Source organism: Chaetura pelagica, unplaced genomic scaffold (genome assembly GCF_000747805.2).
Source record: "Chaetura pelagica isolate M959 unplaced genomic scaffold, ChaPel_1.0 scaffold294, whole genome shotgun sequence".
NCBI classification, from domain to species: domain Eukaryota; kingdom Metazoa; phylum Chordata; class Aves; order Apodiformes; family Apodidae; genus Chaetura; species Chaetura pelagica.
This window is the reverse complement of record NW_009953068.1, coordinates 634897-635941: the sequence shown is the minus strand read 5'-3', so window position 1 is coordinate 635941 and position 1045 is coordinate 634897. Positions and strand designations below refer to the sequence as shown.

The window sequence follows — 1045 nt, the reverse complement described above, 5'->3', positions numbered from 1 at the left end:
AGCCAAGAGTGGCAGCCTTACCTCTTTGTCCTCCTTCTGATTAAACACAAACAGCAGCTTCCTGGCAATTCTGAAGATGGAAAGAGCACTTCTCTTGCTCGAGCCAGACTCATCAGCCCCTAAGAAATCATCCACTTCCCTCCTAGGAGAAACGGGAGGAGCATCAGTAGTTAAAAACCCAGCCGACCCAAGCGGGGAGGAGCAGAGGGTGAAACCCCACACACACCTGATCTCCCTCTGCAGGCGGCAGCGACAGAGGAACCTCCTGACCAGCGCCTGGAGCTGCAGCGCCGCGCGTTCCCGCTCCTTCAGCTCCCGCCGCTCCTCCCGCGCCTGCCGGGCCTTGTCCAGGAACTGCGCCTTGGAGGACTGGCTGGCACCGAACATTGTAACCGCCTGCCGCCAGGAAACAACGGAGCACTGCAGCAAACACCCGGGGAACGGGCGGCAGGGCAGGCGGAACACGGAGGGAAGAGGAACTTCTGAACGCGGGAAGGAGAGAACAGCCCAGGAAAGGAAGGACGTGGGAAATACGGGCTGGGAAAAGCCAAAGGTGCTTGTGAGTGGGGCTGCAATTAGAACACACACTTCCAGAAAAGCCTGCAAACTAATGCAGGGAAATAGATTTCAAGAGGGGAAAAAAGTAACCGGTGTGCTGTGGCCGTGTCCCCCTCCCCGGGCTTCACCTCCCCGGGCCGCACGGCCCCTCTGCAGGCTCCTCACCTGGTTTGCAGGTAACATGAAAACAACCACACAGGCAAGGACTGGAGGGAAAGGGCACAAAGGACACTCAGAAACGGATTTATTGCCACCCAACCAGTCACGATGAAGAGCCAGCAACTTGACAAGGCACTCACCGGAGGGCTCGCTGCTCCCGACGTGCCCGGTGATCATTTACACACCCGCGGGGCTCTCCCTCCGGCCTCGGGCAGCTCCTGCGCGGGGAAGCACATCAGGGGTCTCGGGGCTTTGCTCCCGGCCTCTGCAGGTCTAGGCCCTGAGCAGACCCGCCTCCCCCCGCACCCTCACGCAAACATGAAGCCCG

General features: G+C 60.0%; 1 protein-coding gene across 1 annotated transcript in view; it reads right to left on the bottom strand.

Moving 5' to 3' along the window:
- The window catches only part of UBE3B (ubiquitin protein ligase E3B), an 18672-nt gene extending 18285 nt beyond the window's left edge, over positions 1-387 (bottom strand). The window contains exons 1-2 of the mRNA XM_009996822.1: positions 227-387; positions 22-142 (exon numbers count right to left, since the gene is read on the bottom strand). Of these exons, the coding sequence (XP_009995124.1) occupies positions 22-142; positions 227-387 (282 nt within the window). The remainder of the gene's footprint in view (positions 1-21; positions 143-226) is intronic.
- Between the last annotated feature and the right edge of the window lie 658 nt (positions 388-1045).